Source organism: Mandrillus leucophaeus, unplaced genomic scaffold, assembly GCF_000951045.1.
Source record: "Mandrillus leucophaeus isolate KB7577 unplaced genomic scaffold, Mleu.le_1.0 Scaffold97, whole genome shotgun sequence".
NCBI lineage: Eukaryota > Metazoa > Chordata > Mammalia > Primates > Cercopithecidae > Mandrillus > Mandrillus leucophaeus.
The window spans coordinates 3,318,223-3,333,074 of NW_012110585.1; the positions used below are offsets into that span (position 1 = coordinate 3,318,223).

The window sequence follows — 14,852 nt, forward strand, 5'->3', positions numbered from 1 at the left end:
AAGCCCCAGGACAGAGATCTGTCTGCCTTGTTCATCTCTGTACCCGCAGAGCCTGGCCAGGGTCCCCAGCATCCTCTGTGAGGAGATAGGCAGGTAGGGTTATTCTCAATTTATAAGGCGAAAATGAGGCTCACAGAGGTTAATCGTTGCCCTGCCCCTTAGCCAGGTACTCTGCCGTGAGTGCCCTGGGAGACACAGCCTGCCAGGTGAAAGCACTTCACTCAGCCAAAGCCTTGGTAAGGGTGGAGGCCGTGTGCACCCCTCAGCTATCGCTGTTGGGTGCTTCCTTTCTGCCAAGAGCAAATGTCATCACTTCTGCTTCCTAACACCCCTCTGCGATAGAAGAGATCACTAGGGTTTACAAACACGATCACTGAAGCTCAGGGAGGGAGAGGGATCGGCCCTGGTGCACTCAGCCGTCAATGCAGAGCAGGTGTGCAAAACCAGGCCCCTTTGCCCCCATTAGGGGTTTCACGTGGTGTTCAAGGGAGGCACCTTTCCTCTCAGGTGACAAGAAGTCTGTGGAGGTTCCTGATAAGCAGAGAAGGACCCAAAGTCCTTGGCGACTGCTGGTGAGGGCAAGGGGTGAGGAAAAGGATGGGGTCCCAGCAGCAGCAGCACGAGGCAGGAGGACCTGCGACGGGGGCCCCATGATTGTGTTGAAGATAACAGGTTTGAGAAGCCAGCAGCACTCGCACCAGGGCCTGGCAGCCTGGGGTGCAAGAGGCCGGGAATGCAGTCAGGACTCTCCTTTGGTCAGGTCCAGGCCCAAACCTTGGCTCGGGATGGCCCTTGGGCAAATTCCAGACCCCTGGAACTCCTCTTGGTGTTCTGACCAACCTACACCTCAGACTGGTCCAGTATCGAATGGGTCTATGGGAGTACACTTCCCAGATGAAAAAGGTGAAGCTCAGAGAGTGCCCCCCTCCCCCAGCCCACCGCCGTCATCACCACCCGTAACCATGCTTTCCTGTCTTAGCAAGGCAGGGGGTAGGACAGCTCACAGGGAGTCACCCCAGTGTCCCTTCTGGAGCTTCTTCCTGAGTAGTGCATCCCCAGTAGTGAGAGGGACATAAACAGGAAGACAGTATTCGTGAAACTCCTGGGCTTTTCTTGCTCAGATTCGTAAATAACGGGAAAGATCTGTCGGAGGTCATTTAGCCGCGGTCTTTCCTGCAGCTGGCAGCTCCCACGAGGTCTCGGGTTCTTGATGGCCTCTGACGTGAGTGTCTTATAATTAAGGACCGCTGCTGCCTACATGTTACTGTGACTCCCCCAACGCTCCTCTTCCTTAGGCCAGAGCTGAAATGGGCTTCAGGAGGCCCTTCTGTCTCCTGGCATGTTCCTGGGGCCCAGAGAAGATGAGAGTGGAGAGATCTGAGCAGTCTCTCTTGCAGCGTCCTGGCTCAGCTGACTTGTGAGGGGGGCTCCTTAACCCAGACTCCCCATGTGGGAAAGTGGGGGAAATCTCACAGAAGAGCAGCTCCCTGGGCAAGACCCTTGGGCAGGCCGGGCTTTGGAAGCAGAGGGCTCCCCGCTGGCCTCCTGGGGAGCCCCTGGTACCCATTACAGAGGTCCTCCTCCTCTCTCCCTCCTGGCTGCCCTCAGACACTGGGAGCTCTCCCTTTGCTCAAGGCTTTTGTCTGGGCCACTCCTCTTTCTCAGGACACTGTCCTCCAGGTGTCTGTCAGCCTGGCCGCCTCCCCTCCCACACAGCTCAGCCCTGCCCTCACCTCAGTGGTGCCTTCCTGGTCTCCCTATTGAAGACCAATAGGGAGCTGCATACAGCTATTCACTGCACAGGGCTCTGTCTCCCTTCCCTTCTCTCTTCCCAGCTTTCTTGCTCTCCGTGCACTCCATTTTCTAATAGAGAAAACATTTGCTTTGTTTATTGCCTATCTCTCTACACGAAGCAGAAGCTCCACGAGGGCAGGGTTTTCTGTTTTGTTCATTGCTATATCTGTCCCCAGCTCCGGGAACCATGCTAGGCACACGGTAGGTGATTAGGGAAGTTATTGAATAAGAGAGTCAGTGGTCCACCTGCAGTAAATGCTCAGGCTTCTGAACTTGCCAGTGTCAGAGCTGCCCCCACGAAGCCACCTCGCTCACTTGCACTGGCTGAGGAAGCCTGCGCTCATGTCTCTCTGTTCCAGCATTTCATGTGCAAACATTTCCAAGTCCCCACTTGCTGCTTCATCTGTATTCACTGTCATGAAACCCAGAGTTTGCCTTTCTCCGTTTTTTTTTTTTTTTTTTTTTTTTTTCTGCTGCTTTAAGAACCCTCCCTCTCGCCACTAGTTGGTAGGGCGACCTCAGTACAGGGCCTCAGAACGGCATGCAGGTTCAAGCCAGAGTGGTGCAGTGCGAGTGTTTAAGTCTCTGTTTAAAATTCTTGCAAACTCCGTTTAACAGGGTAATGGTTTAATGTATTGTTTAACAAGAAGCCATTTGGAGCTAGAGCAGGACTTGCTATAGACGCCAAGCAGATTCCAAATGGCATCTCCTCAAAACGAGAAGAGAAACATAAAGTTAAAGAAAGGCTGTCCCTGGGGGAAGTGGGAGAGGCCAAGTCCGTGTTCTGGCGGGAGGAGGCAGGCAGGTCTGCTCTGCGTCTCTCTCCATCTCAGCTGTGGGTGAAGATGCAAGCCAGCCAGGGAAAGGGGTCAACAGGGAGTTGGGCATCTTTCCCTTGATTTAACTGCTCAGGGCCAAGGCACAGCAATGCCACGAGCACCCAGAAGTGGAGCTCGTGTGCTGGCAGAGGTATGCGCTGCTAGGTCTGAAAGCCCAGTGTTCCTTGGAGATGGCCAACCCCAAGATTGGCACCAATAGCCATGGAGAAGGAGGGGCTGTGCTCAATTTGGGGTCCACAGACAGCGTGGAGCACTGGCAAGTGGCCAGGACATGGGAACTCTCTGCAACTCTGGATCAGGTGATTCATTATGTAATGTCGTTTGATGTAGTGGATTGGTTGTTTTGGGAACAAATTCTACTTCTCATTCCTAAGGAAATGGAATGGGAAATTCATGACTCTGGTGCTGAGCTCAGATCCAATACATTCACCTCACACAACCAAATCACCACCCCTTTCTGGGTGGCAGCTTCACCCTATTTTAACCAAGATCCCAAAGTTTGAAGTAATCACCTTTTGTGTCCTTGATTTAGAGAGGGTGACAGCTAATGTCCCATATGAACAGAACTGGAAAGAGACAAGAAAGTATTTTCATATAAGAAAAAAAGAAATCTCCCACAAAGAGAGACGTGGATGTCGTTCACTGTGGGGACAGGAAAGAGAGGAGGCCATTCAACTGATCAACTGATCCAACAACTGATCCAACCACTAAGAGTCAGGCCCCTCGGCCCTCCCTCCACCTGGGGACAGAAGCAGGCTTTACCCATAGAAGGGACACTTGGTCAGGGAGACAGAGCAGTGGAGCTGATGCTTCCTGTGGGATGCTTTTCATCCTCACCAGGGAAAAGAAGAAGTAAGTGCTTGCCAGGCTGGAGCCAAAAAGAAAGGCACAGACATTTCTGCTTAATGGGAGCAGAGAAAAGCAAATCGTCCTTCTGAGTTGTTTGGATGCAGTCAGTCCAAGCTCTCGCTGGAAATAGAGGTGAATGTGAAGCTCAAACACAGGCCTCTGGAAGGGCTTTTGATATAAAAGGAGCCTGCAAGTAAAGCTGAGAAAGAAGAAAACTAGCAAGGAAGTTAGCACTGAAGAGACACAAAGCAAGATCCCTAATTTTATCTTAGAGCTCCAGGTTTGTTTAAAGGAAAACCAGTGTTTATATGCAGGGTTTACAATTTTCTCATGCTTCCCTGTCTTAGCAAAGATGCTTTTCTTTGGTACAAATTTGGTACTGGTGTCTGTGGTTATGGACGTCTAGGTGGGGAGCAGGGAACCCTCTGGGAGAGGCATGGCATTTGGACGACGTCTTCTAAGTGTTGTGTGACCTGTTCAACGGCAGGCCCAGGGTGGCAAGAAGTACAGGAGGCTTTTCTAATTATCCTCCTTGCTGTGTGACCTGGGCAGCTTCCTTCCCTCTCTGTGCTTTGGCTTCCCTGTGTTAAACGGGGAGGGGGCTGGATGGCCTTATTGGCAGCATCCACTCCCAGGAGCTCCTGCCAAGCGCTGCATGGTGAGGTGGGACCGTGCGACTTTACGCAACATGTCAAGGTCTGCTTTTGATCATCTCCGAGAGAATTCCTTGCTCTAGGAAGAAGTGTGTTCCTGATGTGTGTCCCCTGAGCAGTAATGGCCTACGTGGCACCAGCTGGCCACGTTCTGGGGTAGAGGTCACTCTAGGTTCCAGCCCCAGCACAAGCCTGATCCCACCTGGGGATGCCCAGTCTTGCCCCCTGCTGAGTTAGAGTTTGAGGGGCACACAATGGCTCAGAGGATATCTGAGGGCACCCGGGGTTTCCTCTGAGGGTTCCTGAGGTGCCCTGATTTTTCAGGGCCAGAGAGATCTAAGGAGACCGAAGAGACTTGCACCATATTGGAAATGTAGGACACTGGGTTTTCACCGTGAACCTCTCACTGAGTCCATCACCTTGGACTAGTCCCTTGATCTCTCTGGGCTTCAACTTCCTCATCTGTAAATGAAAAGGGTTGAACTACACGTTTTCTCAAATCCTTGTTTCCAGCACAAAGATTCTGTGCTTTTATGTGTGGGGAGACAGGTAGACAGGCAGCCTTAGAAGATGCTAGAATCTTGTTATCTATCAATAATCTCAGGGTCTTCCAATGTTTGGGGGCCAAAATGATAACAGTATCATCCCACATCCATCTCCTTCTCCAGAGCCACCCATCCTGTCCTAAAGTCTTTGTCTAGATAAGCTCTTTTGACCTCTGGGTCAGGATAGAAATGATCTCCAAGGAAAGGCCAGGCAAAGGGCAGTGAGCCCATATGTGTCTTTCTCACTAGCAGGGTCCTGGGGAGCTGCAGGGTCCTTGTCCCAGACCCATCCCCTTGCTTCCTGGCCAGGCCAAGCTTAGCTCCATAGTAGGGCAGTGAGGCTTCCCCCTGAGTGCTTGGAAGAGGCTCACCTAAGAGGCTCTGGAAGACTCAGAACATTTGCAAAAAGCCAATCGTGGGCAGAGACTTTGGGAGCAAGAGGCAGAAACATTGCCTTCTGACCATGTCAGTGTGATGGCATCTGGGGCACGCACACATGTGTATGCTGGAGCTGACATGCCCAGCTTGGCCACGGCACATGCCACCCTCCACTCCATCCTGGCAGCAGTGGCCAGTTCCTACAGAATCCACACCAATCTATCTGTCTCCTCCAGACTCAGCCACAGCCGTCCTTGCCTATGGGCACAGGCTTTAGAGCAGGACTCCCTAGGTAGAGATCCCAGCTCTACCACTTCCAAGCTTGAGGCATTGTGCATGGTACTTAGCCTCTCTGCACCTTCGTTTCAATGTCTGTAAAGTGGGAATAAAAAGTGTCCACTTCAGAGGGCGGCTGTGGGACTTCAACTGGTTCCTTAATCCATGTAGCCTCCCCGGACTAGTCTCTGGCGCACGGTTGAGCTCCCCTAAAATCTGAATGAGCATGTTTGACATCATCATTTTCATTGTTCTCCTCATCACCACCGCTGTCCCACACTGGCTGCAGTACACCCTGTGCCCTGCGCACCAGACGCTCTCAGTCTGCCCTCTCCATGCTCTTGCAGGCCTCCATTCCTTGGTATCTGTGGTCCCACTGTCCAGAAAAGCCTCCCAATGTTCTCCCTTCAAGTGAGCTCTTACTCATCCAACAAGAACCAAATCAAATGTTACCCCCTCTGTCAGGCCCCCAGAAACAGTTACTCCCTCTTCCATGCTCCCGAGGAACTTGTGTATGCATCTGTTACAAAACTTAAGATGCGGAGTGCCAGACCATCAGCTCCTGAAGGGCAGGCGTCTTCGCAAACCTATCCCCAGCAGGTCTGGCCTGTGGTAGGTGGTGCTGTGATGATGGGGAAGTGGCCATTAGGGCCCTCTAAGGGGAGGACTCCTCAGCAGGAGTGTGGCCAAAAAGGTCGCCCCAGGTCTTGTGGAGGAAAGGGAGGTTCCCCACGCCTGGCGCCTGCCAGTGTTCATACAGAGCCACCGGAGAATTTCCAAAGGAGGGAGGAGGACAGAGCCATCGCTCTTCATCCATTCCCCAACCCCTGCTTCCCCATAGATCTTCCTCCCAACACACCCAGTGAGAAACCACCACCCCTCTTTCTATTACCACCCCCAGTGGCCCTATTGCATCGTGTTGGCTCGTGCTCCAGAAGACCTCAAATCTGTCCATTGCATCCTTCCCCAAACACTCTCCATCCCATAACCTCACACCTGGCCCACCACGGCCTCCAACAGTTGCTCCTAGCTCAGCCCTTGCTTCCCTCCCTGTGCAACAGAAAAGGGACCTTCAAAAGCAAGGCTGGCCGTGTGCTTTTCCTCTGCAGCCCCTCCCACTACCCTTGGAATAAATCTAAGCTCCTGGGGTCCCCCAGGCCCTTCCCAATTGGGGCCCTGCCTTTCTCTCCATCCTCTCTCACCCCAACTGCCAAGCTCCAGTCATGCTGGCTCCTTTCACTTTTTGGAATAAGTCAGGCTTTCCTTCTCTCAGGGGCTTTGTGCAAGCTCCTCCCATTGCCCAGAAGGCTGTCTCTGCTCTTCCCAAGTTGGTTCCTGCTCATCATTTGTACTCAGCATAACTGGCAGCTCTCTGGAGGGGCTTTTTCTGACCCCCTGCCTAAAGTAGTCTTTCTCCAACCCAACCCAATTGTCTGCTTCAATACACTTACCACCAAGTGTTGTCTAATTGTTTTTGTGCCGTGTCCCCCGACAGAATGGGAAATTCATGACAGCATGGATCATGCCTGTTATGCTCCCCATTGTTCCTCCACAATAGCATGGCTCCTGGATAACACATCTTTGTTGAGTGGCAGAGTGTATCACGTAGCCAGAATATGCCAGGTGACGCACTGTGGAGGTGGATGTGGAGCTCATTAGACCTTCGCAACAACCCAAAAAGTACTTGTTATTCCTAATTTACAGATTAGGAGACTCAGGAAATTAACTTGCCCGGTGCCATAAGGTCAATACATGGCAGACTGAATCTGCATGCAGCCCTGTCTGACTTTTCATACTGTACTGAACTGCTTTTCCTGTCACAATCCAGAACAGGAACAGAGCCTCAGCAGACACAAGACTCACCACCGGCATAATGTGACATGTCAGAATTACGTGTTCCCATCATTTCTTTGTTACTCTGTTTACTTAAACTTTCAAGACATCAGGCTTAAGGAAGACCCTGCAGAAATGTCCAAATGACTCCAGCATAATAATTGTATGATATATTGCTATTATTTCCCTTGAGTCTGTATTTATGGGGAAACTGGATATAAGTGTGTCTTGCAGGCTGAATATTGTTCTCTTAGCCCAGTGATTAGAGAGAAACAGAGGGTGGAGAGATGGCAAGGGAGGGATAGACTGGCATTGGCAAATCCATGCAAAACTCACCCATTAAAGTGGTAGTCATAGCGATCTTTCCAACCATCTACTAGCCCTAATGGTACACAGTGGACAGGAGTCATTAGAAAGCCCACCAAAGCAAGGTCAGTGAGCCACAGGTCTCACCAGCAAAGCCTGAAGGCTGATTCAGAAGGCACATCTACAATAAAAGCACCACTACTACCACCAAGAAAATAGCCAGACATCCTACAAGGCGCTTGACATTTGTCATGTTTCATGCTCATAACAACTCTCTATGATAGGTAATAGCATTATCACCATTTTATAAATGAGAAAAATGAGGAACAGACATGCTCAGTCACTTGCCTAATGTCAAGCAGCTGTCAAGTAACCCCAAACTTCCATGCTGGGGAGTCACCCCAACTTTCCACGCTGCAACCTTCCAGGCACCCATGTGACTGGGAGAGGCCATGCCATCAGCAGGTCTGTTCCAAGTCCACAAATTTTCTCTCCCCTCTTCCAATTTCTGATGATTAAACTGATTTACTTTAAAGCTTGTACACTTCCTGCAGCTTAAACAGATGGGAATGGCATCTACTAGCATAACAAAATTGTCTGGTGATGAGGACCCAACTCTAGAAGTTAAGTAAGAGAGAAATGCCAAGCCCCTTACAGGCAGCCCGTGCTCAGTGATGTCTAGTGTCCTTCCTTCCTATAAACCCAGCTAATGCTATAGCCTCCTTCTTGGCTTACAGATCCACAACCCAGTGGCAAGGATGGCCACTGGCCTTTGTTTAGTCCAACAGGTCCCAAATATATTTAACCACGAAGGGTTGTATTGAGAAACACCCATTCCACATTCCAAACAAACTTGGTGAAATGCTCACCTGTCCTCCCAGCTTCCAGCACAAAAACAAGGGATTGCAGGAAGGAGGAGCCAGGAGGGGCTTCCCTGGGGTGAAGGCCCAAGAGCAGCACGACACTGGGTCACTCTTGGCTCCTTTTCCAAGGGGTCTGCTCTTGGCAGCATGCCCAAGTAGCCCCTGGCTTTGCACAGACCCTGGCCCCAATGGGCTGTCACATGAGAGGACATTTAGGAAGCAACATCCACTGCCCCTTGGGAATCCCCACTGGCTTTCCTCTCCAGAGATGTGGTGCCCAGCCCTTTCTGTTTATAATCTGAGAAACTATTAAAGAAAGGACAGGCATAACAAGGAGGCTGGGACACAGATAATCCAGAAGGCAAGAAATGGGGAGAAATCTCCCTAGGACCTGGAGTATGTCAGCCCATAAACTCCTGAAGGTTGGCGTCTTTGCAAACCCATCCCCAGCAGGTCTGGCCCATGGTGGGTGGTATCATGATGATGGGGAGGTGGCCGTCAGAGCCCTATGAAAGGATGACTCCACCTGGCCCTGGAAATGAGAAACACAGCCCCTTACGTGCCCGTGGAGTTTGCAGGTTTACAAAGTGCTCTCTTGTGCATTATATCATTGCATCCCCACTGAAAATTTGGTATTATTCTTCTTTCTTCCAGTATACCAAAGAGAAAATGGGATTGTGAAAAGACAAAGGTCCAAAATCACAACAGGGTATAAGTAGCGACCAGGTCCCTGGATTTAAAATGCCCCATTGGGAGCCTGCCTGTGCCCCACCCTGCTACCTGCCCTATCTGGGGTGTCAAGATCTGGCCAAAGGTTGGAAGAGGAAAAGATGAGAGGAGGCATAACTTGGCAGCCCTGGTGGTACAGAGTGGGGAAGATTTGAAACTGAAACAGCAAAAGGCAGTTTAAATAAGCAGAGTCTGCTGTGGTTTGAAGGTGTCCCCTCCAAAGTTCAGATGTTGCCAGTGTGACAGGATTAGGAGGTGGGACTTTTGAGAGGTGATCAGGCCATAAAGACTCCTCTCTTGTGAATGGGATTGAGGGCCTTATAAAAGAGGCTTCATACAGCATGCAGCTAGCTTGTCCTTCTGCCCTCTGCTATGTAAGAACACAGTGTTCTTCCCTTCCAGGGGATGCAGCCCTCATTAGGCAGCTGAACCTGCAGGCACCTTGATTTTGGACTTCCCAGCCTCCAGAACTGGGAGAAAATAAATCTCTGCTCTTTATAAATTATTCACTTTCAGACATTTTGTTATAGCAGCACAAACAGGCTCATCTGGAGTCTCAGACAGCAGCTGAGTTGGTTTTGAGAAATAGAAAGACTCAGATGGGAGAGAAAGGTGTCCCTCTCCAGTGCCAGCAAATCTGCCCATGAGAGCATTGTTACCCTGGGCTGCAGGGCAGCAGCCCTGGGATCTGAGGGCAGGTTGGATATGGAGGCCTCATCAGGGAACCAGGCACTGCCCTGCCAGTCAGCAGCTCATCCTGGCACCAGGAGCTGCTACCCAGGGTCAGCGCTCACTTCCACAGAGCTCCTTTATGGTTAGGTTTGTAGAGCAAGAATGCATGTTTCAAAGACATCCCTATGATGCTGGTCTTGCTCCAGAATCAGTCATCACATGAGTCTCTTGGTGCTGAGAACAAACGATGTTGTTCAAATTGCTGCATGTCCACATTCACACAATGGGTTTTCTCAGAGATCCTGTGAGGCAGGGACTCCCATGGCCGCAGCTGTGGGCAGCCAATCACACCAGTTCATTGCCAAGTATACAGCCTGGGTCCTCAGGCATCCTGAAGTTGGAGCATCAGCAAGGTTTCCCTGTGTTCCCAAGCTCTTCTCAGTGCCCAGGAGATAGTGTGTGTGCATGTGAGTGTGTCCAAGAAAGAAGGGAGGGACCGGATGAACGGTCAGCCCTGCCATCCTCCACGTGGCTTCCTGCTTAGCTTCTGCATGTCCCAGCTGGAGCTGGACATCGAGTTGGCTCCTTCCAGCTCTCCTGTCCAGGCCTCGGTTGCTGGTCCTGTAGGCACTGGCTGGGCTGTCACTCCAAGAAGCTGGAGTCCCTGGGCCACCGGAGGCCTCTTCCTGACAGTGAGGACTGCAGATGCCGAAGGGCAGATGTTGGCTGGTGTCACCCAACTGGCAGCACCTGCTGAAGATCCCCAAACTGCTCCTGCTTCTGTGGGTGCCCAGAAGACAGAGGCTGTGGCTGCCTGGAGCATGCAGCTCATGCTTCCTGAAGCCTTGTCAAAGGGCGGAACTGGGCCCTCAGCTCAGTGTGGGTTTCAGGCCTGGCTTCCCCTGTGTCCAGTCCAGGGGTCACATGGCCCCTTTTCCTTGCTTCTGTGATGGACCAGCAGGACTGCAGCCAGCACTTGGTGGGATGGACAGATACCCTGGGGCCCCTTTTTCCACCAGGCAACCTCCATTGAGGGCTGTTCTTGTTCAGTAGATGGGACATGAGGCTTCACCTGAGCTGAGTTCATACAGGACAGGCAAGTCTGTCAGCAGCACAGCTGGCTTCATAACCAGGTCCCCAGGCTTTGAATGCCACCAGCAAGCTACCAGCCTGAACAGCTCAGTCTTCCGCTGGCTTTTGAAGATTAAATCCCCTTTTTGCATAAGCACCTAAGGGGATTGGAGCCTACAGAGGGCCAGCTTGGAAAACGTAAGGAGGCACATCTGTTCAGAGAAAGGCCTGGGGCGGCGTGGCTGTTCTTGCCAGACCGTGTTGGTGAGGAGGTCCGCGTGGGTGTCCATGAAGGTGGTGACACAGAGGGCCTACTGGCTCTGGAGGTAAGAACCTAAGAGACCAGGAGGTCCTGCTGGCCAGGGAGAGCTGGGGTACGGACAGCAGACCCCTCCCCACAGCTGCCTGGCTACCCAGATTGCACATGCTCACTGAGCGCTCTGCTGTCAGGAACCTCTGGGCTGAGTCTCTTCAGCAACTTCTTGCCTTGATAAACTCAGTACCTCCCAGGACAGTTCATGCATGGCTCCATGGACTGTCTCTCACCCGCTGAATGGATAACCGTCTCCCTGCAACTTCTACCCTTTGGGATGATCCTTCTTGCCCATGACATCCCTTCAAATGTCACCCCATGTGTTGCCGCTTCCAGCACCCTCCTCCTCCTGGGCCCTCTCCGCTGCTGGAACTTCAGCAGAGTTACTTAAGCTGCTTTACAAATGGGGCTTACACATGAGCTTGGTTCGAAGCAAGAGCACCACAGTTTAAGGGTCTGAAATCGTTAGTGCTGCCCAACATGACGGCCCCTTGTGGTCCCGCGCTATCTCTGGCCTGCGGCTCCCCGTCCCATAGACGTGCAAATGCCTGGCTTGGGTCAGCACCCAAGAACAGGGGCCACTGCCCCTGATGGGGAAACCCAGAGCCCTCTACCCTGCTGCGTCCTGGCTGGCTCTGCTCTGCTCACATTAACGAAGTGGCCTGGAGGTGCCAAGCCAGCCCACATACATTCAGGACATGCCTGTGCCGCTCTTGAGTGTGGTGTGGGGCCCATCAGCACTGCACTGGGGGCCGGGCATCCTGGGAACTCAGGGCAGGATGGGCAATGCCCACAGAGCGTGCCAGGCACACAGTGTGTGGGGGGCGCCCGTGGTCCCCAGGTGGAGGGCATGCCGGGGTGGCAGGGCGCGGCCGGCGGGCACTCACAGGGCAGGGTCTCGGCGCTGTTCTTCTGGATCATGATGCAGAGCTGTAGCACCAGTTGGGGCGCGCTCTCCAGGAAGGTCTCCAGGAGGCGCAGCATGTTGACGTCTGCATATTCATACATCATAGCCCAGTAGAAGCGTCGCTGGTGTTCCTTCCGCCGCTGGCTCTGAATCCCCAGGTACATGGTGCGGATATACCTGCTCAGAGAGATGGGGAGAACACAGAGAGCATGGGTGGGTGCGGGGACTCCAGAGGACCCTTGCCATCCCCCTAAAACCAACAGACCCAGAATTCCCCGCTCCTGCCCCAACCCTGTGCTCTGAAGTTCCCAGAGGCTTGGACGGGGCTCTGGGGGTCTCCCAGCAAAAGGACATGATGCTGAGGCATGGGGGAGGGGAAGGGCAGGTCAGGAAAGGATTTGACCCCTCATGGGCTCCTAAGCAAGTCCTCCTCCGCCTGGTCTCCATTTGCTCATCCGGAAGATGAGACTGTGGGGCACGATGCCCTCCAAGGGCCTGCAGGTACGCATCTCAGCTGAGCCCCAGGACAGGGGTGGGCTTTCTCAGGTTCAGGACCCGGGGGGGAAACAGTCCAGCAGGGTCGTCACCTCTGTTGTTCTGGAGCAGGAAAGGCAGGGAAGGGGGTGAACGTCTATGAAGCTCCTACTATGTGCCATTCGCTGGCTGGCCATGCCCAGGTGGTAAGTAGGAGGGTATAGTTCTCACATGTGACAGACAGGAAATAGTGCGGGCTCAGAAAGGTCACCCCCACCGTGTTGCTGGATAGTGGAACAAGTAGGAATCACACCCAGGCCACTGGACACCCTCTCTGGACATCAGGAGGACCCAGGGCCTGCCATGGAGTCTCCGTCTCAGAAGGGCCCAGGACACAGGTGCAGATCCACGGCCCGCCCTCTTGGGACCACGCCCAGGCTCTGTGTGGGAGGGCCGAGGGGCCAAGGAAGCAGGTAGGGGGAAGAGCAAGGCTCACAGGTCAAGCAGGCCTGGACTCATCACTTGCTAAGTTGGGGACCTTGAACTAGTTACTCCAGCTCTGTGTCCTTGTCGCTGATATTTCATATGGGGACAGAATGAGAGCATCACAGGGTGCATGGGAAGATTAGTGAGATGATATGCACAGTGGGCATTCCCCCAGGTCGTATGATAACCCCAGCCTCATTTTCACCAGAACTCTCTGGAACTGTGTCTCCAAGGCAAGAGAAGGACTTAAGGCACCATCCAAACTCGGCCAACAAGCTCCAAGTGTGGTCCAGGGGTGAGGGTATGGACAGGGCTCACCCAGAAGCAAGGGCCAGAGTGCATAGCTCTGTAGGCCCAGTCAGGATCAAAAACAGGAACCATAAACTGGGTGCCACCAGCAGTGGGAGAGAACCACACGCCTGTCCTTGACCGTCCTGTGGGATGGACGTTCTAGGACCCGCTACTGTGCCCTCTGAAATGCCGAGCCTGACTTGTAAAGATTCAGTGCATGGCTGATGCCCTATCCAGGCCCAGCTGGCCTTGGGTATTACCAAGAACCCACTCAGGACTGCTGGATGGTCCGTTTTGTCGCTGCCACACCGCCAGCCAGCTCCCAGCCACTGCCCCTCTTGCCTGGAGGGATGCAGGAGTCTCCTCACTGGTTCTCCACTGTCTACTCTTACCCCTGAACAACTGATTCTTCAAGCCGCTACTAAGCCACAAGGGTGACCTCAAACACACATGCCAGATGCAGTAAGCCCTGCTCGCCATCCGATGAGGGGTGCCTGGCTTCTCTCTAGATTCCTAAGGGCCTTTGGGGGCCTGGATCCTGAAGGGACCCAGCCAGGGAAGCTGCAATGGACACCTCATTTCTCTCCAGACCCACCCCCTGAGGTGAGCAGAGACACACCCTTACTGAGAACTAGAGGCTGGCATTGCAGTGATGGCCCCATCAGGGAGGGACATGGGAGGAAGGTCAGGGCACCAGAACCCCCGGGCCAGGTCCTTCCAGGTATACAGTCTCTTGGGGTCCCTGGCCCACCTTGCGGGTCGGGTCTGGTTATCACCATTCAACACATGGGGAAACTGAGGCTCTTGCATGAAATAAAGCACCAAATTCTGGTTCTGTTCCAGGTTCTTCCACCTGCTGACTGTAGCATTTCCACAGGGCGTTGCCTTGCTCTGGGCCCCTGCCTGTGAGTTCACAAAATCAGGAAACCAGGGAAGAGGCTCAGGAAGAGGAATGGGGAGGTTGCACCTGGTCTCAGAGCTCACAGTCACTAAGAGAGGGGAAAGGAGAGACCCAGAGAGATAGAGGCAGAGACACAGAGATAGACAGTGAGACAGACACAGAGAGACAGAGAGAGAAGTAGGAGGCAGCTGAAGGAGAAAGCAAAGGTAAGGGGAGCAGTGTCAAATTTGGGGACCTGAAGGAGAAGACTGCCTGGAGGAGGTGATGGCAGAAAGAAATGTGTGCAGGGAGGTTACTGGAAGCAGATGTCACCATCGGTATTTTGGGAGGGGCTGAGGGTGAGCCCCTGATGGAGGGTGATAGAAGGGTCAGGCTGATCAACCATGATGGCAGTGCAGGGAGGCAGGGCATCAGGGGACACGGATGCTCCAGCTGAGGCACTGAGGCAGGGCTGCGCGCCCAGAGCTTTGGCACACCCGTGTCCAGGAGACCCGTGTGCCGAGTGGAGCCTCAGTGCGGTGGGTCTCCCAGATCAGAGCTGCTCCCTGTGACTCAAACCCGGCTCTCTCAACAGGTGGCACCTGCAGCACACAAGCCATGAGCCATAGATCACTCCAGGCCCCAGACCACAAACCTAATGGTCTCAGGGGTACACTCAGACTACAGACTCTG

General features: G+C 53.1%; 1 protein-coding gene across 1 annotated transcript in view; it reads right to left on the bottom strand.

The window, feature by feature from the left end:
* XKR6 (XK, Kell blood group complex subunit-related family, member 6) overlaps window positions 1-14,852 on the bottom strand; it is a 316,543-nt gene that overhangs the window by 20,000 nt on the left and 281,691 nt on the right. Inside the window, exon 2 of the mRNA XM_011970743.1 lies at window positions 12,009-12,205. Within this exon, the coding sequence (XP_011826133.1) occupies window positions 12,009-12,205 (197 nt within the window). The remainder of the gene's footprint in view (window positions 1-12,008; window positions 12,206-14,852) is intronic.